Below are 21,689 nucleotides of genomic sequence, written 5' to 3'. Positions count from 1 at the left end.
ATCGGGCAGCTCTGATGTACACTTGAGATCCATGACTTCTGGGAAGTTCTCATACTCTGCATGTCTATGGACCATACTTTGAGTATCATTCCCAGGCCTCTGTGACCCAAACACCTGCTGTAGCTCCCTAGTGCCTTTGATTAACTCCCCCAACTCCATGCATTCAAAACCTTCCAAAATCTTCCCCTACATAGATTCCACTTCTTTCCAAAATGACTCTTCCCACCTCCTCACTGGTGCTGATGGTGTTTTCTTCCTGCCAGGAAGGCTCTTCTGCAGGTCTCTGTCCCCTCTGGGCCAGTACACTTGGCTCAGGCCTGGTTCCCAGTTGCTGAAGGGCATGGTGAGCCCCTTACCCTCTGTGGCTTGGACCTCTTCTATAAAGTGGGGATAAAGACAAGGTGCCTAGCAAGGGGTCTGACAACGTCTGAGTGTTTGGTGAAAGCCTGAGGTTCAGCCACATCCTAGCTATGTGGCCTTGGCTCAGTTCCTGCTTGTCTCAGATGGTATCAGCTCACCCAGTGCCTGTTCCCATCACCAGCTTGCAGGGATGACATGAGAATGCGACACACACAGCTCAGCATCTTACATGGCAGACCACCATCCCCACTGTCACTAGACCCAACAGTCATTGCCCGTCAGTTACTTTTGACTCTCCTTTGGCTCATAGATGCTGTACTGATAGCAATGAGCCCAGGTGTCATGGAAGAGAGCCAGGCTCATCATTCTGGCCAGACTCTGAGGGGGCTCTGCATGGGATATTTCTCTTAACAGTCAGATTGTGGGGTGGCAGCAGGCGTGGTAAGTGCATTTCTGGCTCAGCCCCATTGGTCTTTATGCAAGGGCAGCTGACTGCATGCTCGGGTCCCACCTGCATTGAAGAGACGCCTTTCCTTGTCACCTGAGCCCTGCTGGCCAGCACATTCTGCAAAAGGTGCAGGTGCCCCACTGGTCTGGTCCCTCAGGGACAACTGGCAGAGCCTGAAGGGCCCACCTCAGGGAAACTGAGCCTAGACTTGGGGATATGCAGGTCAGGGACTCTGCCCTTCCTGGATGCCTCTTTTCCACACCCTCTTGCTGGCCCATGAGTGGGCCTGGAAATGAGACACTGTCCACGGTGGCCCTGGGTGGGGGAAGCAGGCTTGATGTGGGTTAACTGCCCACTGTGCATGTGTCCCTGGTGGAGGGACTGCTAATGTAGAGGGCCTGCGTGGTCTTCTGGACCCTCTGGCATCGTGGCCCCTGGAGCCCACTGAGCTGCTTCACCACTTTCCTACTGTCTGCAGCTTGACCTGAGGAGTGACCCCAGCCTCCTGGGCTGCCTGCAGAGCTTCCATGGGCACATCTTGCTTAGTCCCCCTCTTCTAGAGTGCACCCCCCCCACCACTGTCTACAGGGTCCTGCAGGAGTGGATTGATTGGTGAATAGCTAGGAGAACTGGCTGTGGAGTCAGGCCCTAGGTTCCTGCTCAACACTGCCATCTTGCCAGCCATGTAACCTTGGGCAAGTTAAGTCACTTCTCGGAGTTCATTGCATTGCTTTGGCCATCGCCCTCCTTCATATGACTGCATTCCTGGAGAATACTTATTAAGGACCCATTAAGTGTCAGGCGGGCACTGGGGAGAAGGGCAGGCGCAAGGGAAGAGCCTGGAATGCAGTAAGTGGTCAATAAGTATAATTGTTATTATTCCATTACTGTTGTTGCTATTGCCATCACCACTTGCCTTCATTATGTTGTGAAATCCTCACAGTGCTCGTGACCTGGGAATCACTTATTTACACTGTATGAGAGAGGGCAGATGGGAGTCTTTGCTCCCCAAGGCCTTTGGCTATCTACCCTCTGCCCCCCGCCTCAACTGTCGAGGGTCCATGAACCCCAGCAGTCGGATGACGTGGCCAGCGTAGATAGTGTCCTGAAGGGGTGGGTAGTGCTGGCCCATTTCCAAGTTGCTCTCGGCCCGTTTGGCACCTGAGAAGGACTCTTTACTTGGGCCTCAATTTCCCTTTTGACAATCTAAAGGAAGCTCTTTCTAGAAGCCCCTGGAATCTTGAGATCCCAGACTGGAGTGTGGCAGGTTGGAACTGTGGGAGGTTGGGGATGGCTCCCTAGCAGAAAGGTGGTTCAGAGACCTGGGACCAGCCACGTGTGGCCTCGGGCCAGGCGCTCTCACACCCCCTTCCTCCCGGCGCGCCTTCCGCCCTGCCGGTCAGCGCCGGCTCCGGTCTGCTGCCAGGGAGGTTGGACTGTCCTTCAGGAAGGGGCAGTTGTTGCCTAGTGGGGGTGGGGGTGGCAGCATCTGTGTGGCCCGTTGCTGTGGCAACCCTGGCTGCTTTGCCTGAACTTTGTGGGAACAATCCCCCCAGGACATGAGAGGTGGAGGGTGAGAAGGCAGAGTTACTCCAGCCTGTGTTCATCCCTGACACTGGCATCTGGGTGCTGGGATGACGAAGGGTGAAGCTGAGGTCCCTCCTTGGCAGGCCTGAGTCATGGGCATCCCCCCCCCCCAGGGTCCCGCCTCACATCTCTCAGCCCTGCCTTCCCCTCCTCTCTCTCTCTCTCTCTCTCTGAGAAATCCATGACTCACAGCCAGTCATCTCATCTCCAGCATAGAGGGTGGAGCCAGGCCCGGGCAGGAGGGGTGTCCTGGCCCCGCCCCCGGCCCTGCTCCACACTGGCTGCTCTGCCACCCTGCTCTGCTCTGCGGCAGGAGAGAGGCCAACAGTCTCCCACACACTCCTGGCCTGTTTGCTAGCTTGCGGGGTACCCGGATTGGCAGGTTGAGCCTCAGAAGTGGATCCTGAAAAGTGGTCCAGTCACCTGGGCCCTTCACAGGACCCTCCCTACCTAGCACCAGGTACCTAATCAAGGGTTTGTTAGCAGGTAGGAGGAGAGGGGTAAGGGGAGTGTGACCAGTTGGGGAGAGAGTATATAAACAAGGTGAGGCAAGGGTCTTGAATCTTGGGGTGAATTTATCCCTGATGGGCATGACTATGGAGGTATCTCTAGAGTGTGTGTGTGGGGGGGGGACATGAGCTGGGAGGTGCCTGGGAAGTGAATAAGGACTAGAAGGAGTAGAACTTTTTGGCATCAATGGCTATTTGGTAGCTGAAAAACCAAGGCTCAGAATGATATAGTCCTTGGGCCCAGGAACCTGGGATCTCCTCTTCAAGTCTTTCTATCTCTGCTCTCAGCCAGGCATGGTGGCACATGCGTGTAATCCCAGCACTCAGAAGCTAAGGCAGGAGGATTATGACTTCAAGGCCAGCCTGAGCTTGAGATCCCTCCCTGCTTAGATTGTACAGGTGGGAGAAGGGTGGCTCTAGAGGGCAGCTGGCTTTCCTGAGGTCATACAATATGTCTAGAGAGTCAGGTTCCAGCTAAGAGAGCGACATGGTACCCCCAAAGGTGGCTTCCCTTGTAGCTGTGCTGAGGGCTAGACTTGGGCCCTCCAGAGCCAGTGCATTCTGGCCATTTGCAGCTCAGCCGAGAGGGCATGGTGCAGACATGGAGTAAAACAGGGGCAGAAGTCCTGGGTGGTGGGGCTGTGGTCCCAAGAGCTCTCTGTTCGTTAACCACCAGACCTCAGGGCCCAGCTGCTTGGGTCTGATAAGACCCTCCTCCCTGTCCCCTAGGATAGGAAACAGGGGTTCCTGTCCTCCCCACTCCACAACCAGCCGTCTGTGCATGCCGCTGGCTTCTCAGGAGCTCATTTTGCTTGGGGTGAGGCCCTGTCATGTCACAGCAGTGAGTCTCTTGTCCCTCCCCCTTCTCCCGCCTACGGCAGCTGTGGCCTGGGGTAAGGGGTGGGTAGGAAAAGCCCTGGGCCTCCTCAGAAGGCCAAAGAAGCTGCTGCCTAGGAGCATTCATTGAGCACCTACTGTGTGCTACCCCAGGACTCTGGGGGCATTGTGGGCAATAAGAATCCAGTGAGTTGGAACTAAAGTCAGGTAGCCCAGTGCCTCACCCCTCCCTGCAGGACCTGGAAGTAGAGTATAGGTCCCCTGGGGTCAGAGATTATGCAAAGAAACAACTCTGTTAAGTGGAAGCCTTGGGCTGCTGAGGAGTCGATCCCCAGATAGCAGGTCAGTACTTTTGTGGTCTTCCTTGTCCAGGGAGTATACTAGGTTTTAGTGTCAGACTTGACCTCCCTTTGCTATTGAGGCCTTGGGGACCTAAAATATGGCCCACTTCAGTCAAAACATCACTTGCCTGGTCTTCTGGACTATTAAGCTTCCTTGCCTTTGTGGGTCTGGCCTTGGCTCTGAGAGTCCCATATGGGGGGCGGGGAACTCGGCTCTCAGCATGATCTGGGAGGAGAAGGCCTGCCCTGTGGTGGTCTAGGTAGGGCTATCTTCCCAGCACGACACCCCATCCTGTCAGGGACATGAACAAGCCAGCAAGGAGGGATGACTGAGGAGGGAGATAAGTAGGCTGGAAGAGGTGGCTGAGGAACTCTGGGAAAGGAAAGGTGAAGCTGGGCCTGGAGTGGACAGAGAGGTGGATGGCATTTGAGCCTGATGCATGCAATGTCCATGGCAGAGGAGATGGCATGGGAAAAGGCTTAGGGAAAGATGGCAGCCTGAGGGCATGGAGTGGGTGATGGTCCTACAAGCCTAGCATGGGTGACTTGGTGGCAGACCAGCAGGTTGCTTCCTAGAGGAGGACATAGTGAAAGGACCAGGCAGTGTGGCCGCAGCCAGGCAGAAGAAAGGGGAGAGCAGGGGACAAGTGCTATGCGCATGGCCGCAGTGTTCAGCCCCTGTCTGCTGAGTTAAGCCTCAGGTGTAGGGACAGCTTTCTGCTTGAGAGGAAAGAGATGGAGTGGCAGCCCAACTATGGAGAATGACAGAGGAAACAGAGGACAGAGCTGTGGCAGGGGTCTTGTGGGCTATGGGATGGCCTTCTTAGTGGAACCTGGCATGGCAAAGGCAGGTGAAGTCATGGGTGGGATAGATGAAGGGGCTGCTATAAATGTCACTTGCCACCCTTGGCTAATGCCATCCGTGTGCTGATGGTACATGCTGAGAATAAGCTTCAAGGTGGCAGGGGAAGGGACAGGGCCCTGAGAAGTTGGAACGAAGGAGTGAAATGTCAAAGGTGCAAGTGGGGAGGATGTGTGTGTGGGGGGGGGGGAGTGACTACAGGGCTTCAGTCCCCAGTGCTGTGTCCCCCCCACCCCCAGCCCAAGCAGGGCTCCATACCACCATCCCCGCTCACAGGGTGGCCTGTGGACCCTGCCTTCTGACTCACAGCAGATGGGGGCATCATGTGAGTACGCCTGGCAGTCAAGGGTGACCAGCCTCTAGGGACCAGGCAGATGGCAAATGCGAGGTGGAGGAAGGCTGGCAGAAAAGGGCCTCTCAAATGGGGGGGGTGGGGTCTTGGCAAGCTTCTCTTCTGTCAGCTGAAAGCCTGCCTCTGGTCTAGGCTCTGGTCTTCTGGCCCCATCTGGATGCTAGGGGCTATCAGGGAGCTTGCAGATTCTGGGGACAGGCCTGGGCTGCTAGGCCAAAAGTAGCTCTTTCTGCCCACCACCAGCCTACTCAGCATGAGCTGGGATGAGAATTATCCTAGGCACTTTGTGCCCCAAACTCTCTAGGGACCTCTCGAAGCCCAGCCTGGGCTGGAACGATGCTGAACCATCCACGACCTCAGACTCTCTCAGGGGCTGGGCTCCATGCTTGGCATGCTGTGACTACTTTAGGACACTTTAGGAGGCTTCCCCAGTGAGAGCCCACATTTCGAGGGCTCTGTTGTTCTTTTAATTTTAACTTTTTGAGATAGGGTCTTGCTCTAGCCCAGGCTGACCTGGAATTCACTCTATAGTCTCAGGCTGCCCTTGGCCTTATGACAATCCTCCTACCACTGCCTCCCACGTACAGGGATTAAGAACATGTGCCACTGTGCCCAGCACCAGTTTTCAATTCTATGTCCCTCTGCCTCTCTTGGGGACAAGGGTTCCTGAGCTGGGTGCCAGAGAGTATGTGTCCATAACTTGGGTCTCATCCTCACTATTGCTAAGGTCATGTTTTTCTGGGCAGTAGGATCCAGGCCAGCTCACCCAAGGAGAACCTTGGCGAGGCTCCTGTCTGGTTATGTGACTTGGGCACGTGTCCTGGTTTTCTCATCTTTACCTGTGGCTGGACATTGTGTCTTCTTCGGGGGACTGTGTGGACATGATAGGTGGCCTATGAAAGTGTTTAGAACAGCGTCTGGCTTGTGGGGGTGTTAACCTAGGTCATTTTTGCTCCCACTGGGCAACTTGGCCCACTGAGGCCAGAACTATCACTTTTTCCCATCCCTGCTACCTCTGGGGTAGCTGGACTCCAGGAGGAGCTTCCCTTGTCTAACTCCCCTGATGTGTGTGCGTGTGGTAGTGAGGGCCAGTGTGGTGGGCACCTGGTCCTAGATTTGGGTCAGCTATGGTAGTATGTTGGGTGCTTGGCAATTCCAGGCAGGCAGAGATAAGAGCTCAGTCATCAGAAGCTGGCACGACTTCTCACATTGGCAGGCAGGCCTTTCTGCATTAGTGGGAGATGGCCTAGGGGGTGAAGGACTCACTGTCCAGGATCCAGCCAGCCAGCACTGCTCCCCTAATGGGCCCGTGATTCTACCGCTAATGGCTCCATCCTGCCTTCCCAACTCAGGGCTACATCTCCTGAGATACAACATCTTCCTTGCCACCTCCTGAACCTACTCCTCCTGTCCTAAGGCCTCTGTCCTCTCCTCCCAATAGACCCTCACTGGAGATGGCCTGGAAGAAGCACATGGTGGGGGGACTCATGAGAAGTAGGCCTCACCCTTGGCTGTCCAAACCTTTGTTTCTCCATCTCCCAGCTCAGTGGTCCTCTGGGTCGGGTGGCATAGGTGGATGGTTAGGGGTGTGGGCTCTGAGGCTGCCCGGTTCCATTTCAGCTCTTCTAGCAATGTGAACTTGGGCAGGTATATTAGCCTCTCTGTGCCTGATTTTCCTAGTCTTTAAAATGTGGGCGGAAATGTTACCTTGAGGGTTAAGGAGCCAACAGCTTTTAAATGTGCTGTCAGTAGCTTTAGATGTGCTATTGTTATCATGACTGATCTGGGGCCACCGGAATCCTCTTTTGGGGAGCAGCTGAGACTATCTCAGAACAATAATCCCATCCTGTCAAGATGTCACTAGGAAAGGCTCCAATTCCTAGACAGATTACCCACTTAGACACCCTATCCAAGGGGTCTTGGTTGCTGATAAGGAGTTATTCCATCAGGGGCTCCCTTGGGCTGCCCAAGAGCTGAGGTCTAATTGTCAGACTCAGTCCTGCAGCTCGTTGCTTGAAAGCCAATACACAGGAGATGAGAGTTGTGGGAAGAAAATCAATTTTGTTAAGGGCTGCCACCTCTGAGGTCATTGTCCTCAAAGCTTTATCTTGGGACGTGGGGAGCACTTGCCGACAAGCATGAGGGACTGAGATGTCCTGAATTGGATCCCTAACACCCACATAGAAAGTTGGATATGGAGCTGGGCATTGTGGAGGACACCTTTAATCCCAGCACTAGGGAGGCAGAGGTAGGAGGATCACTGTGAGTTCGAGACCAGCCTGAGACTACATAGTGAATTCCAGGTCAGCCTGGACTAGAGAAAGACCCTACCTTGAAAAACAAAACAAAAGTTGGGTATGGGGCTAGAGAGATGGCGTAAAGATTAAGATGCTTGCCTGTGTAGCCTGAGGCCCCATGCTTGGCTCTCCACTGCCCATGTAAGCTGACGTACAAGGTGACGCAAGCACGCAAGGTGGCACATGTGCACAAGGTGGCGCACGCGTCTGAAGTTCAATTGCAGTTGCGGAGGCCCTGGCACGCCAATTCTCTCTCTCCTCTCATAGCAAAAATACAAAAAAAAAATGGCTGGGGAGATGGCTTAGTGGTTAAGGTGTTTGCCTGCAAAGCCAAAAGACCCAGGTTCAATTCCCCAGTGCCCACATAAGCTAGATGCACAAGGGGGTGCATGCATCTGGCATTCATTTGCAGTGGCTGGAAACCCTGGAGCACCCATTCTCTCTCTCTCTCTCTCATTCTGCCTCTTTCCCTCTCTCAAATAAATAAATAGTTTGAGCCATGTTGACACACAAAAAAAATTACAAAATAAAGGTGGATATGGCCACACATGCCTGTAACCCCAGTCCCATGAAATTGCTAAGGGTATATAACCCTGCAAAGGACAACTTGCAAAGGAGTGGCTATTGTTAGGGGATGACGCGCTTGGCCACTGTCTGCAGCCTGAAGGGGAGGTCTGGGCTCAAGCTAGACTGGTGTCTTGGATCCCAGCAGCAGTCTGCGGTTAGCCCCGGGGTCTGACACCTTGGGTTTCTGACCGTGTGGCAGCAAAACAGCTGTCTAAACCCACCTGTCTTGATGGTGGCAAATGTGATGGTGGGACCCCAGGGGCTGGCCGGGACAGCTGAGTCATGCTGAACCCTGCGCCCTGCTGCGCCACCATCTGGGCATGTGTCAAATGGCTTTGGGCTTGACTCATATCACCCACGGAGCCCCTCATGCAATCCTGGGTGCCCCTGCCCCTCTAAGACTTAGATCGCTGGCCATGTTGCAGAGCTGAGTGAGCAAGCAGATCCAAAGCCACCAGACAGTCTTATTCCCATCATGCCCCACGTGCTTGCCTCCGCTGTAAGCGGTGAGCTCCCAGCCCTGTCGCGGTGCGGCTCTCATAGAGGGGGCTTGGAGGGTCACAAGCTCATCACAGCTCCTTCCAGCACAGAGCTTCCATGGCCCTGCAGGAAACGGTGCCAGTTTTGCACTGTGTGTGGAGGGGGATGGGAGAGGAAGAGAAGAGAAGAGAGTTATTTTTGCATCTGACTTTACATGAGTGCTGCGGAATTGAACCTGGGCCAACAGGCTACACAAGCAAACACCTTTGACAGCTGGGCCATCTCCCCAGTCCCTCTCTGAGGTCTTTAAGTGCTACGCAGCCCCCCCCGCCTTCCCCGCCCCCACCTTCCATGCTGGTTACTACACTTCCTACATGAGCACGCTCCTATTACATCTTTGGGAGGGTCCTGTCAGTGTGTGAGGAGCTGGGTGAGCGGAGCGGGGAGTGAAGGGGGCTGATGAGGGCAGGAAAAGGGACCCCCCACCAAATGAGTCTGAGCCCCTTGCTCTTCTTTAGCCAATGAGTTAGAACCAGGGCAGGTGTTGCGCATGCACCCTGTTGTCCTTGCCCTTCCTGCACACCTGCTCTGACGTCGCCTTGTTGGAACTGTGGGCAGTGGGCAGGGCAGGAAGGACCCTCCTTCACAGCTTCTCAAAGCTATGTTTATCATGGCTGTGCCTGCCCCGCCCTCCCCTGGGCTCTGGCTCCTGTGCACACCTTGGGAGCCCTCCTTCCCTGCTCTGGAAGTAGGAGGAGCCAGGACCTGACCCAAACAGCCCTGGGGAAGACAGCTGGTGCCTCTCCTTGGAGTCTCTGCAGTGGGTATCTCTATAAACAAGGGTACCAGTTCTTCCCCCCACATGGGCTTGGGGAACCAGAATCCAAAGCTGCAGTGACTGTGGCTCAGCCTCTCTTGGCCTCCACATCCAACTCCACAGAGTGGTTGGTGAGGCCATTGTTCTATGTCATGGAGCTGCCAGAGAAGGAGGAGTAGAGTGTCTGTCTGAGCCTCAGTTTCTTCAGCTGTAAAATGGGAGCAAGAGTCCCTCTTCACGAGTGGCCATGGAATGAGGTAGGCAGGCACATGTCCCGGGTATCCTTGCCTCACCTTAGCTCCCTCTACATACCTGCAGACTAGTCGTGGGACACACCTACCTCGGTTCCTAAACCCCAGGGCCCCCCAGTGACAGACACCTGCCACCTCCCCTCACTGATCCCCCTTGGATTGTGGGGGGCGTGATATTTGCAGCAATGGCAATGTGACCCACCTTCATGAGACTCCTTTCTGGGCCCCCTTAACTCTGGGCCACAGGAGCTGTTCCTTGAGGGGTGAGAGCTGGCAATGTTGCCTGTGCGTGGAGCAAAACCCAGCATGAATGGGACATGTCAGATGTCGTCATCTAACCCAGAAGCCTTCAGTGTGAGTCTGTGGTCCGTGCAGTTTAGGAAAAGTCTGGGTGCTGTAGGAGTTCTCAGAGCCTTTACTGGCCTGATCCTCACCAACTCTTGGTGGGGTGGGGGGGGGAGTGCTCTTGGGAATACTGCACCAGCTAAGCACCTGGCAGAAGTGCATGTGCCCCAGTCAGAGAACCCTGTGCCCTGTCCCCCTGAGTGATACATTTAGCCTGCATCTAGAATATCCGGAAGTGGCTGTTGGGAAGACCCTTGGAGTCTGCCCGGCTTGGCATGGTGCCCAAGCTCTGTTTCGTTCATTCACTTGTTCACCCAGCAGCATGGGACAGCTGCTGCGGCCCAGGCACTGCGCCAGAGCTGGAGCCGGGCGTGCTGAGCAAGAAAAACGAGACGGCAAACACCGAGAGATAAAAACAAGCGAATCCAGGGGTTGCTTCATCCAGGGCTAGGTACCCTGACAATAACATGGTATGGACACAGAAGACAGTATTAACTGGGGAGTCACAGAAGCTGTCAGGAGAGAGGATCTTCCAGTCTGATTTCCAAGACTGGGGAAAGCCAGTCAGAGGAGGAGTCCCAGAAAGACTGTGCCATGCTGAGGGGAAGCGGCTGTGTGAGGGCCTGAGATGAGCTTGGGTGGGGGAGACTTGGACAGCTGGACCTGGTGAACACAAGGATGGCGGGGGGAGGGGGAGGGTAGAAGGTGGGAGACCACAGTGGGTGCACTGGCTTATCATATTGGAAACTGCATTACTCCCTGAACTTCAGATATGACAAAATGAGGGAAATCTGCTCAAGAGCATGGTAGAAGCTAAGCAAGAAAGAGGCCAGCAGTCTCTGGCTGTGGGATCTGGGCAGCATGAGCTGTGAGAGGGTTCTTTTCATGGTTGTAAGTGGGTGGAAGGCTCAGGGGCTCCAGATGGGACGGGAACCTGTGCCCCCATTTCTCTGGGGGTTTATTTGTGGTGCCAACTGTGTGTAAAGGACCAAGAGTACCCTCTCTGTGAGTACCCTAAAATGCAGCCCCTTAGCAATTCCTTTGAGGCTCAGGGTCCTTTGATCCAAGATGGCTGCCTTCCCGGCTGGTCAGCCCAGCCAGCGGGCCCTTGAACCCTTTCTGGCAGGCAGGCAAGGGTCCCCCCAGGACTGCAGGGCCTTTCTTTGCTTTCTTTTCCTCTTCCTCCAGGCCCAAAATAGTGCCTGAATGGGCCTGGGCTCTGGCGGGAGCAAGACAATAGTGGCCTCCTGACCAAGGCGGCCTGCTGGCCCAGGTCCATGGGGCGGGAGGCATCGGGCCAGTATACCCAAGGTCCAAGCCCTACTGCCTTTCCCAGGGCCTGTGCCAGCCCCTCTACCCTCAGGCGTGGGATCCACAGTGGTTCCCACTTGTGCTCTAAGGAGTGGGGTACAGCAGTCTGGCTGGGACCCTCTGTCTCCCCAGAAGCCTTACCCTGTCCCCATCTGCTGTGTGCATGGCCTGGAGCTTGGGACCCTGGGGTTCAATCATCCATGCAAGGGGAAGCTGAGTCTACCTCTTGCGTTTTGTGTCTTTCTCCTTTGACTCAATGGGAAGGAAGGACTTCTTAGACGTAAGGGCTGTACCGTCTTGGCAGGAAGTAAGCCTTCTGGCCTGGAGGTGATCAAATACAGTTTGGGTGTGTGGTACATGCAGGGCAGAATCTCTTTATGTCTCAAAGATCTATGTTTGGGTTCCATCCACCTCCCTTCCCAGTCAGGTGGCTTTGAGCAAGTCACATCTCCTCCTCAGCCTGTGAGTCCCCTTCTGTAAGATGGTTAGACAGGACTCACCTTGCAGAGTGGTGGAAAGGGACTTCCCAAAATGCCCAGCATAGTGAAGTTTCAGAGGCTTGCCTGCATCCTCTCAGCCCCAACCACCCCTGCCCCAGGAGCTCTACAAGAAAGCCAGGGAGGGCCTGGGGAGATGGCTTAGTGGTTAAGGTGCTTGTCTGCACAGCAAAACCCAGCATCCATGTAAAGCTGGCTGCACAAAGTGGCACGTGCATCTGGAGTTCATTTGTAGTAGCTAGAGGCCCTTGCATGCTCATTCTCTCCCTCCGTCCCTCTCTTTCTTTCTCTCTCTGTCTTTTGTCCCTCTCTGCTTACAAATTATTTTTTTAAAAAGAAATCCAGGAGGTGCCCCATGGCTGGGGTGCTCATTAGTGAGTTAGATCTTGGAAGGCTTTGAGGAGGAGGATTTTGAGATGCTTTCAGGGGAGTGTGGTATACACTTGGGTTTTCTGTAGCCCAAAGTGGAGGTTAGAGGCCATGGGCTGCCAGCCATCAGAGGCCAACCCAGCTTCCAATATGTATCATCTATTTGCCCAAAGGTTCTGGCATCCATTGCATTCTAAAAAGACTTGTTTTGTTTTGTTTTTATTATTGCTCCTGCTATGCAGGCACTTTACCACTGAGCTAGAACCCCCAGACAAGACATGGTTTTAAAGTTATTGTTGAAGGGGCAGGTATGGTGGTTCACATCTGTCATCCAGCACTTGGGAGGATTGAAAACTGGAGGCTGCCTTAGACTACATTGCAAGATCTTGTCTCAAGACAAATCGGTGCTGTTAACAAACTTGAAGATTTCACGTAAAGATGTATACAGTTCCTGTTCTCTTGAGAGCTTGGATAGTAGGTGTTTGAGATCTGCTCAAGACAGAAGGGGGGAGGGTGCTGCCCAGAACCCGTTGTCCAAACTCTGTTCTTCTCTGTCAGGCCCAGGCAACCGCTCAATGGAAGAGCTCCAGTGTACGTATAAGACAAGTTAGGGAGCCCGCGCTCTGAGCGGGCAGTGACGTAGTCCTTGCAGCTGCCAACGGTTGCCAGGGGAACGGTTGCCAGGGGCTGCTGTCACCTGCGCCCCCCTTCCTCCCCCTTGGCGTTGGAGGCCCGTCTTCCCGCCTGCCCCTTTTGTTTAAAGCTCCAACGAGGGGGTGGTAGCTGGGGGCCCAGGCTTCCATGTGACCTCCAACCCCTTATACTGGGGAATGTGTCCCCTCCCTGTCTGCTGCCTGCACACACAGCCTTCGCTCAGTCACTCGTAAGCCTGGAGGAGAAAGCCAGGTAGTCCTCCTGCCTTCCCCTCTCCTCTCTCCTTTCTCTTCCATTCCCTTCCCTGCCTCCCTTCTCCCCCTTCCCACCATCCCCCCCCTTTTCTCCACAGCTTCCTTCCCTCTTTCTTCATTCTCTCCCTCCTTCTTACCATCTATCCCTCTCTCTCTCCCCATCTTTCAACACTGACAAGGTAGCTAATGCTATTGGGGGCACCAGGGAGGAGGGGCACTTGGGGGGAGGCACAGCTAGTCCTGTAAGGAGACTTGGACAGAAGCAGCCTCGACAGCCACCAGGACGTGGTTGGAGGTGGCTCACATACCACTTTCCTCCTTGCTGAACATCATCTGGGGGTCCCAGGCTATAGCTGTGGTTACAATTAGATCTGGAAGGAGGGCTGGGGACTCCAGGGCAGAGCAGAAGAGGGGCAGTGAGTTCCCATAGCCCCTGACCTGGGGACTTGTGGGGAAGCGTCTACCTAACCAAGGAAACCTTTTCACTGTGACTTTTATAGAGAGGCCCTTTCTAGAAGGTAAGTGCTAAGAGCCTGCATCCTTGGGAACTGGTCCTGGGTTCCCATCCCTCCTTCACTACTCACTGGATGACCCAAGCAGGAGACTTGACCCTGCTGGCGAAAGGGGGAATCATTGTCATTTGTTTAATGGGTGGAATGGTCTTGTCTCATGGGCTTTTAAGAGCATTAAATGTGTTAATAATGTAGCCAGACCTGGTGGCTGAGGCCTCTAGCCCAGCATGTGGGAGAATGAGGCAGGAGGATTGTAAATTCATGGCCAGGCTGGGCTGCATAGCTGAGATCCTGTCTTAAAAAATAAGCGAATGTGTTCATATGTGAAGAGCGGCTCCTACCACGCTGCGTTTCCATTGTGTTTCCCTGATACCAGCCATATTGTTGTAGGGTGAGGATCCTGCTGGCGGGTGTCAGAGTGGCTGAGGGCCCCTTTGTAGGTGTTGCTGTGTGGCTGGGAGCTGAGAGGGGACTTTGGCTAGTGCCTCTACTTCCTTTAGCCCTCAAGGAGTCTAGAATTAGCTTCAGTTGGGAAACTGCCTTGCTTTGTGTCCTGCCTGTCCCCAAACCAGGCATCTATCTGGGTCTTGGAGGAAGTGGAAAAGGAGGGTTGGGAGCTGACCTTGGAGACTGAAGGATCCTACTGTCCAAGGATGGGCATTCTGCCTGGCCCTCGGGAGCTAAGCGCAGCCCCCAGAAAACCAGTGGGGCAGCAACGGGGCTGACCTTGTGGGTCTGTCTGGCCTTGGGCGCCTGGGAATGCAGATGGTAAAGAGGAACTTCGAGCAGACAGGCAGGCATTGGACGTCCGCCTGTGGTCTGAGACGGAAGAGAGTCTGGCCCAGGCTGGGCATCCCCTTTGTCCCTCGCTACCAGCTTGGAGGTAAGCCCTTTCCTCACCTGCCTATACCCTGAAACCTGTCCAGTCTTATTGGAGTCCCAGAGGTCCTGGGTGACCGAGCTTATGATTTCCCACTTCACGGGAGAAAACTGAGGCCAGACGAGGGGAAGGCTGACTCAGTGGTTCCAGATCAGGTGCACACAGAACTTGTCTAGGCCCCGTGCCCTTTCCTCTTGCCCCTCTGCTCTGGGGGGAGGGGTTCCATAGGCAGATGCTGGGCCTGAGCTACACTAAGCCAAGGACCCACTGTGGCCAGCCTCATGGATGCCAGTTGTTCAGGGTGACTAGGGTGGCCGGCATGGGTCCCCCAGCATATTCCCCCATTCCCTTCTTCCTTAGCTTCTAAGACTCTCCAGTCAGCCCCTAAAATCACAGAGGGCTTTGAGCGTTGCCTTTTTGAAGCCCCCTGAACCTTCAGTGTCTGACTCCCCCTCTCTCCTTCCCAGTATCTCCAGTGTCTTAGCCGCTGAAGGTCAGGCCTCAGCCCAGCTGGTGGAGCCAGCTGTAATGGATGGAGCAGGCCACTTGGGGACATGCCTGGCACTGCCCCTTTCCCCATGAGCTGATGATGCTGGTGAAGGAAGCTGGGATGGGTCTGAGTATGCTCCAAGCTCACAGGGGACATGTCGCCTGGAAGTGTCAGGGATGGTGATGAGCGGCCCTGGGGAGCACTGATGTCTAAATGGCTCCTGTGGCCCATCTTGTGCTGGCTAATGGCCTTGGGGACAACTCAGAGGGGAAGGAAAGGGACTGGAGCTTGTATGTGGCCATAGGCTTCTGTCCATGTGCTGGGAGGACATCCACGAGCTGTGCTTCGTGTTTGGGACAAGTGTGCATGCTGAAAGGCCACACTGAGAAAGTCAGCCTTGTGCCATTCCTTCTTGCAGGAACATCTCTCTAGTTGGAAGATCAGTGGAAAAGAGGGGGAGACTGAGCCCCAGCCAGGGGTAGAAACTCAGTAACCTCAGTGGCCTGAAGCTGCAGGCTTTTGAGTTTAGGCAGACTTGGATTGAGTCATTGGTTGGCTACTGACTTGCTATGTGGTCTTAGCCATGATGTAAGCCCTTTGGACCTCAGGTTCCCTGTCTTTGAAAGAACATTGCTTCAGAGTCATTGGGAAACTCCCAGGACTACCTAGGCATCGTGAGGATTGGGCCAGTAAGATGTGGAGAGGGGTTCTACCTGGTGTCAGTACCTATAACAGCCCTTGGATTCCAGAGGCCTTTACACTGACCTGGAAGGCCCCAGTAAGACCTGTGCACTATCTGCTGCCTGGTGGTCATGGTGGGGCTGTGGAAGAGGCAAAGGCTTGAGGCTAAGGGCACTGGGACCTTCACAGCTCTGTCACAGGCTATGTGCAGAGGCCAAGGATGCAGCACGAAGTCCAGGTTTGCCTCTGCTCAGCATGGTCCTTTGGCCTCTCTGGGACCTCCTGGGTACATGCCCAGTTCCATGTTCAGCTCACTGCCTAGACCCAACTCTCCAGGAGGCCTTGAAGTCATTTGTGCCTGCAAGTCCTCTGCAGGGTTGGCACGGAGTGTCCATGTCTTCTCTTGCTCAGTGTCTCTATGAGGCAGGCCTGTCTGGGCACACATAGGGACTTGGCTGGGCATGAAGCCACGGGGTGAGGTGAGGCCTGTGTTGATTGGGTGGCCCTATAGTGAGGCTGGTAGAATATGAATACAAGCCAGGTTGAACATGATAGCAGTCTAGAGCCCTAGCATTCTTGAGGCTAAGGCAAGAGGATTGCTGTGATATGAGGCCAGTCTGGGATAAATGTGCATGCCTATTCTCCCTCTCTCCCCTTTGCTCTCTCTGAATGCAAATAAATCATAAAATAATAATAAAAGGATACCTCTTCTATGAAAGAAAGAAAGAGAGGAAGGAAAGAAGGAAGGGAGGAAGGAAGGGAGGGAGGAAAAAAGAAAGCTTGCCCCCAAGGGCACCGCTTGGGTCCATGCCAGCTTCTTGGGAGAGGGAAGGACAAGCACTAGCCTGATTTTTATTATCCTGCAGTCTAGACAAATTCCTGCAGTCTGACATCACTGTGCTGCCCCAGGACCCCAGAGCACCTTTCTCAGTGTGTGTGTGGGAGGGGAGCAGGCTCTCAGTGGGGGGTCACAGTGCTTGGGTGCCAGTCACCCAGTTTTGAATTGGGAGCCGGGGAGGAAAACAAGCTATGTGCTGTGGAACTGGGCAGAACTGGGAGTTGTGACCCCCTGTCTGGTGGGCATCTCTGTAGAGCGGTTAGGTACATGGCGTTTGCGAGTTGGCTGCAGGGAACAGTCTGAGGACCGGTACATGAAGGGTCCTCTCAGCCCCTGTGCCCCACAGCGGAAACACCCGCAGGAGTCTCTGTGCCTGCATCCTGCGTGCTACCCCACCGTGGCCTTTGAGATGTGTCCCAGGGCCTTTCTGAGAGGAGCTAACCTGGCCTCATCCCCAGCATCCTTACACCTTCGCTCCTTGTCCCCGCACACCACGTGTGCACACTCACGGGCTTGCACATGTGCACAAAGCACCTGTGTGTGCACCCCACGGTGTGCTCCCGCTGTGCAGGTCCCTGTTCATCCTGTGCCCGGCCCGAGGCCTTTGTGGTGATACTCCAGGCATCCCTTCTGCAGCCCTGCACTGGAGCAGCCTATGCTGAGCTAAGTCCTTCCTTGACCTCCTCAGCAAGGCCCTCTGGAGGGAGGCAGTGCGCAGAAGGCTCAGCCACCATGCACCGTGGCTCCTTCCCCCTCCTCTCCTAGGTCCTGTGAGAGCCTTAGGTGGCCAGTATCCCACTAAATTCTAGCAGAGCCAAACACACTTGTCCTGGGGAGGGACAGACACTGTGGGGGGGAGGTGTAGGCTGCCCTGGCCCTTAGTCCAGATTTTGCCCTTCTGCAGCCAAGTGACATGGAGTGGGTCACCTCATCCTGACACTCCCTAGGGCTGGCTACTGTCCACCCAGGTTTCCTGAGCTTGGCCTTCCAGCCACAGGACACTGCTGAAGCCAGACTCTGGCAGTACAGTATTTGGGTTGCCATGCACAGGGTCCCAGAGCATGCATGTCATGACATATTCCCAGGCCAAGTTCCACACCCAAAGGTTTGGGTACCTCATGCAGAAAGTGCGATGGGTACCTTTGGGTTGGGCTGTTACCCTCATGAGAGGAGAGGGAAAGAATGGGGACCAGGTCCCAATGGACATGTGGGAGGTGTCCACCCAGAAAGGGTTAACCCAGAGCCTTCCAGGTCAGTCCATTCAACTTCCATGTCCATCCTCTGAGGAAATGGGTTTTCCAGGAGCTGGGGCCGAGCTGGCGGTGATGCGGTGACACACAGCTCTGTACAGGATGGCAGAGGAAGTGACTCAGGTCCAGGGGGAGAAAGTGAGCCTTGGGTCAACTGCCCAGCTCAGACGGCAGGGCTGGAGCTAGCTGAAGCCCCGTTCCTCGCAGCTGGTCAGGGTGGGAATGGGGGTGCTTGGGGGCATCTTGGCTCTCAGAAGCCCTGGTGGCTCTCTACCTTGTAGAGCCCCTGGGGACCTCATGATGGTGGCCTCCATTGTGTAAGATTTGGATCAGCTTGTTCTGTTCCCTGCGGGTGTTTACGGAAGGCTGAGGTCAAGGGGTGGCCACTTCAGAAGGGGAGCCAAGGTTGGGGCGTTCCTGGGGGCCATGGCTTGCCTCTCTCCATCTAGAGCTGGCCTGCGTTCTCTCCAATTTTCTATTTTTTTGCTCTGTGGAGGACTTCAGAGTTGGAGGGAGCGGCATAGAGGATGCTTCAGGGATGTTTACCAATGGTGGCTGGGCCTTGGGGGAGGACTAGCTCTGGAGACAGACAACTCCTCCTGCCTCAGTTCCCACATCTAGGAAATGGTAAACCAGTCGGACCTGCTGCTGTAATGGTGGGGATTGCTGCTGATCCGCCTGCCTCTGGCCAATGCTGAGGCCTGGCAGTTGTTGCTAAGATACGTGGTGGCTTAAGCTAGTCAGCTCTGCCATTCCACACCTCCATAGGCCAGTGGTGGGTCCCCAGGTTCCTGTGAGGCTTCTGCAGTTTGGTTTCTAGCATGCTAGGATCCCTCTTTCGTGGCTGGACCAGGTAGCAGGCCAGGGAGGAGGTGACCTGGGACATCCTGCAGGCAGTGCTGAGGGCTCTGTTACAGGCACTGCCCATGCCCTTTTGAAGCCTGGTGGCAGGTACGTACACAGAGATGTACCTAGAAGGGACCTAGGCAGGATGACACATGGCTAAGTGAGGCATGCAGGACGGCATCCTCCTCACCCCCACCACAGTCATCTTGTCTATAGTACAGTCCCTTTGCCTCTTGGGGGTCTGATACACTCAAGGCCACAGGGAGGAGGGAAGTTTTCTGGGTGGGGTTGCAGTCTTCCGGTTGGTGCCGGATGGGAGGCTCATGCTCCAGGAATTTCCCCTCAAGGAGTTCTGGAGGACAAACTGGCCACCTGCAGATGACAGACAGGCATGGAAGGGGGAGTTGGGGGCTGGGCCAGAAGGTAGGCAGACATGATCTGACCTCCCTAGTGGTGTCTGCCATGTGTGCCCTGGTTTAAAGTCCTTTACTAATTCCCACAATGAGCCTTGAGATAGGTTCTGTTTTCAGTCTGCTCGACAAGTGAGGGAAATGAAGTCCAGAGATGGTCAGTAACTAGCTCAGGGACACACAGCTAGTAAGTGTGGGAGCTGGGATTTGAACTCAGGCAGTTTGGCTTCAGAGTCTGCTTCACTAAAGATGATGTAAAGTATTCCAGGTTATCCCTTCTCACAAAGCCCCAAGAATGCTGATATGGGGGCTGGGGAGATGGCTCAGTGGTTGAACAGAACATGCTATCTGAAAGCAAGCCAGCTGGCCTGGGGTTCGAATCCCCAGTAACCATGTAAAGCCAGGTGCACAGAGCAGCACATGCATCTGGTGTTCATTTGCAGTGGCGAGAGGCCATGGTGCGCCCATTCTCCCTCCCTCCCTGTCTTTGCAAATAAATAAATTTAAAAAAGAGAATGCTGGTGGGGACGCTTGTCCTTGCAGCTGCTGCACACAGCTGGGGTGGAATGTGATGAGGTGGACAGGGGCAGTCAGCCTCTTGTTGTATCTGAACCCCTTGCATGGGCCCCCACGGTAGTGCAGCCTGGCTCGTGGCTCTCCTGGATTGGGAACCTCACTCCCCTGCCTCTTGTCTTTGGGAGAGTCAATACCAGATAGGTGGCTCTGTCCCTCCAGGGCTTGTCTGCTGACTGGTGGCTCACCTTGAGAGATAACATGAGTTCTTGCCAGCTTTGTGACCTCATCAAGTCACTGGCCCTCAGATCCAAAAATCATAACATGGCACATTTGGATCAAGTTCTCGAATGACCTGTGAGTTTTGAGCTCACAAGCAGAGCCAGTGGTCACGGCGAGAGGGCATCTTGGAAGAAGTGACATCTGAAATGAGGGTTAGGTACGCAGAGACTGAGGCTGCAGAAAGGAGAAGGAAAGAGAGGCTCTAGCCTCTCGCCAGATGCTGGGCTTCCTTCTGCTGGTCTGGGGTGGTGGGAGGTGGTTTGACAAGGACTCAGTAGTCACAGAGTGAAACCTTCAAACTCACAACATAGGAAACAGCAGCTCTTCCCTAAAACACTTTCATATTCTCCTCAAAGACTTTGTGATGCCCCAGGGCCAGATAAAGAAAGAGCTCGTGGGCCTGTGATTATGTACCAAAGCCTGAGAAACTGGGGTTCTGTTCCTGTTGGAGTGTGGGGGATGGGCTTTCATTTGAAGAGGCCAGGGCCTCTCAAGTAAGGTGGTCCCAGTTGGGAAGACTGTGAGATCCTTCCTGGTCCACCTGGTCTTTTAATGTTGGGTTTAAAAGGCACCTTTTCCTGGAGGCCCTCCTATATGTCTCTCAAGCTCAGGCTCCTTGTGTGCCCTGGGTTCCCAAGGCTTCCCTTTGTCTGGCTTGTGGCAGATATTCGCATCTGTCACTGTGGTCAGGTGAAGTTCCCCATAGGGTGAGTGATGGCTGCCGGAGTATGTCAGCATCCCACTTGGTCACTGGCCTAGTTGGCAGTGGGGTAGGGGCGGGGGAGGGACAAGCCACCACTCTCTAAGCACCTGACACGACAGTTCGGTCCAGGCAGGAGAAAGCCCTGGCCTTGGAGCATTCCCCTTGTGTGTAATGGACCTACATACAGTGGCACTCACCTCTCAGGCTGGCATGAGACTTTGTGCTGGTGTGAGGTGGAGGGGACAGCATCCAGGCTGGCAGAAAAGAGATGCTCAGCTAATAGAGGCCAATGGAGTCAGAGTGTAGGAGTGAGTTGCAGGAACTGGCCCCCATCTGGGCATTTTTACAAGAAGGCCGCTCCCTCTACTCTTCAGCTGCCCAGAGTCCCCATTAGCTGTCTCCGCCTAGTGGTCATGATGGGAAGTTCCATTCCCTCTAGCCCGAGGACAGGCTACCCTGTCCACTCAGAGTCTTGCTGTCCTTTGCGGTCCACCCTTTTCACTTTCTCCTGCAGCCGCTGCACCAGGTACTATCCATGGAGAGGACCACAGGTTTTCTGGCTGACGGACAAAGAGCTCTCAGGCAGAGTGAACCCCTGGGTAGGGAAGGGGGATGAAAGATGTCTAGAACTGACTCTGAGGATTTGTAGAGCTGAGTCTCAGAGGCCTTGCGGTGCATCTCTCAGGAAGAACTTAGCAGCCCTATTTTCCTGAATCTCCCCCAGGCTGGCAGACGCCAGGTGGTGGTTACATGTGGAGTCTAGACAAGGCCATGCTGGGCCCTGTTGTGAGCTGCTTACTTGCTGTGGTGCATAGCAAAAGTGAGACAGTTGTTCTGGGGAGACTTAGAACCATTTCCACACCCACCCCTGCATCCCACTCATGTACCCGTCCTCCCCTGGACGACCAACCTCCACCCTGCATCCCACTCATGTACCCTCCTCCCTTGGACTGCCCCAGCTATTTGGTCAATTCTCCAGCTAATAGTCCCCATATCTCCTAGGTGGTGAAGACTCTAGGTGACTTCGAAGGTTCATAATGGCTGTCCGGGTGCTGCTGCAGATGGCCCTGTTCCTCCTGAGCCTGCTGTTGATGGCTCAAGGTGAGCTTTCCTGGGGCCTGGGAGTATAGTCACTTTTGTTTAATG

The 21,689-nt window shown here is 54.6% G+C and overlaps 1 protein-coding gene across 7 annotated transcripts in view; it reads left to right on the top strand.

Annotated features, from left to right (window-relative positions):
• The window catches only part of Adgrg1 (adhesion G protein-coupled receptor G1), a 39,007-nt gene that overhangs the window by 6,313 nt on the left and 11,005 nt on the right, over positions 1-21,689 (top strand). For 2 of the 7 annotated variants that reach the window (XM_004663512.2, XM_045131846.1), the window contains exons 1-2: positions 12,947-13,136; positions 21,546-21,644. In XM_004663512.2, coding sequence (XP_004663569.2) covers positions 21,581-21,644 — 64 coding nt within the window. In that variant the 5' untranslated portion in view covers positions 12,947-13,136; positions 21,546-21,580. Of the gene's footprint in view, positions 1-2,703; positions 2,856-12,946; positions 13,137-13,364; positions 13,657-14,159; positions 14,534-21,267; positions 21,364-21,545; positions 21,645-21,689 lie in introns of those variants that run through there. The other 5 variants (XM_045131873.1, XM_045131849.1, XM_045131855.1 and 2 more) reach the window with 5 other exon arrangements.

Source organism: Jaculus jaculus, chromosome 1, assembly GCF_020740685.1.
Source record: "Jaculus jaculus isolate mJacJac1 chromosome 1, mJacJac1.mat.Y.cur, whole genome shotgun sequence".
NCBI classification, from domain to species: Eukaryota; Metazoa; Chordata; class Mammalia; order Rodentia; family Dipodidae; genus Jaculus; species Jaculus jaculus.
This window is presented reverse-complemented; position numbering and strand designations above follow the sequence as displayed.